Source organism: Pinus tabuliformis, chromosome 1_2 (assembly GCF_031772625.1).
Source record: "Pinus tabuliformis cultivar Carrire ecotype Pingquan chromosome 1_2, CPIR1, whole genome shotgun sequence".
NCBI lineage: Eukaryota > Viridiplantae > Streptophyta > Pinopsida > Pinales > Pinaceae > Pinus > Pinus tabuliformis.
In genome coordinates this window covers 1134286687-1134288916 of record NC_142298.1, presented here as the reverse complement: position 1 = coordinate 1134288916, position 2230 = coordinate 1134286687, and the positions used below count along the sequence as shown (strand labels likewise).

At 39.0% G+C, this 2230-nt stretch overlaps 1 protein-coding gene across 1 annotated transcript; it reads left to right on the top strand.

Annotated features, from left to right (window-relative positions):
• The first annotated feature begins 844 nt into the window (after nt 1-844).
• Nucleotides 845-1633, top strand: LOC149210160 (cysteine-rich repeat secretory protein 38-like). The gene has a single exon (XM_089398891.1). It carries the CDS (start codon nt 845-847, stop codon nt 1631-1633), a length of 789 nt encoding a protein of 262 aa, XP_089255017.1.
• The last annotated feature ends 597 nt before the right edge of the window (nt 1634-2230 follow it).

The following is a 2230-nucleotide window of genomic DNA, read 5'->3' as shown; positions in this document are numbered from 1 at the left end:
AGATGTGAGACTTCTTTTCACAAAGCCAATTAAAAAATGTGAGTGATATCGAAAATTTTGATTTTTTCCCGTCTATTATAATAATAATTGAATAAACTAAGCGTCGTCATGTTGAGAGAACCGGTAATTTCTGATGGAGAGATGTGGGGTTTTTCTCATGGAGCCAATTAAAAAAATAAGTGTAAGATTGAAAATTTTGAATTCTTTTTGTTCTATTATAATAAATATAATATTATATTTTGAATGAAGTAATGGTGGTCGTGGTGAGAGGACTGGTAATTTCTGATGGAGAGTTGTGCTGCATTTTTCATGGAGCCAATTGAAATGGGAAGGCATGGAGAGAGCTATTTTGTTGTTTTCTAAGAATGTGACGATCAAACGCATACTTGGAATGAAATAGAAGGTGCAAACTTGGAATAGGTGAAGGAAACAAAAATAAGAGCCAATTTTTTTTTTGGAGAACTGGTAATTTCTGATGGAGAGTTGCGGACCATTTTTCATGGAGCCAATTAGAACGGGAAGGCGTGGAGAGAGCTATTTTGTTATTTTCTGCGGACCATTTTTCATGGAGCCAATTAGAACGGGAAGGTGTGGAGAGAGCTATTTTGTTATTTTCTAAGAATGTGACGATCAAATGCAAACTTGGAAAGGAATAGAATATGACAGCTGCAAACTTTGTAGAGGTCAAGGAACCAATTTTGTTGGAAGAGGCCAAGGAACCCAATTTTGTTGAACCCATTTTTGTTGAATCCACTCACTCCTGCAATTCCTATCCAGAGATCCTGTTTTTGAACTGTTTGGTTGCCTATCTATTGAACGCATTACGCAGTAGTATATTCACAGTATGGGTACACTCGGCATGCACTGTAGTAGGTTATGGCGCTCCATCTTTTGTAATTATCTTATGATTCCGCTATTCGCCATCTTTTTTATATCGCTGCGAAAGACACAAGCTCAGGGCCAATTCAGCAGTCAATTCACAGCCCTAACCTCTTATTCCGCTGAGAAGTACACGATTGGCGACCAATTTGGGTCAAATTTGGACAACGTTTTGAATAATCTTGTTTACGACACGCCTTCCACAGGGATGAATGTTTCTTCGTATGGCGATTTTCCCAACAGTGTTTATGGGCTTCTCCAGTGTAGGGGAGACGCATCGCAAAAGGAATGCCACGATTGTTGTCAGACTGTAATGCCTAATGTTTCTGCAATGTGTGAAAACGGGATTGAATGTAGACTGTGGTTGGCTATGTGCGAATTGCACTACCGGAACGGCAGCTTCATCTCTGATTACTGGATAGATACAGAGAGTACTGATCCACAAATGGATGTGCAAGGAATGGCTTTTAGAGATCTTATTTCCAATCTGTCTGTTATAGCTTCTACATCAACAAAGAGGTTCGCGGAAGGAGCGAGTGTTGATTCTTCAGGACATCCGATTTACGCTCTCCTTCAGTGCTACAGAGATATATCCACCGCCGATTGCTCTAACTGCTTCGCGAATGCAACGACAGCGCTTGAAAAGAATTATTCAGCAATTTATTTGGCTAGCTGCTATGTCCTGCTTTCCAGTAATATTTCGTTTTCTTTTCTTTTAATTTCTACCAATTCTATCATGGTAATGGGTACTTAAGATTCAATTATAGTGCCAGTTATTTCTATTCTGAAATAAACACATTATTGTTGATAGTAATACATTTTGTTCGGCAGCTACTCCTTCAGCAATACCACCCAATAGTTCACCCAATAGTTCAGTACCAACCAATCGTTCAGAAAAGCTACCATGCATGAACTTGCGGCTTGGGAGAGATGTGCTTCTGCTTATAGCATTGCTCTTGCTATCAATGTAGAAATGACTCTTCTACTGTGATTTCAATATCAGTCCGTATAAATATATAAAGGTAAAGGTTTTGGTTTCCCGGTTTATCTTGTTCTTTCATTTTGTGGATGAAATTAATCCCACTAATGCTTCACTTCTACCATTTATGGGGTAGAAATTAATACCACTAATGCTCGACTTTTAGACTTTATCTTATCCTTCCAACTTTTTGTGGCAGAGATTAACACCGCTATGCTCGACTTTTGGAGTTTCATGGACACACTGGAGTGGGATGGTATCTCCTTAAGATCCACTACTATTTTCAGGTTCATGTGTGGGATGGTATCTCCCTAAGATCCACTACTATTTTCAGGTTCATGTGGACATTGGGGCCTGTTTGTTAGTTAAAAG

Bases quoted from the DNA above. Each gene is read 5' to 3' on its own strand.
- LOC149210160 (XM_089398891.1), top strand. From the start codon at position 845: ATGGGTACACTCGGCATGCACTGTAGTAGGTTATGGCGCTCCATCTTT.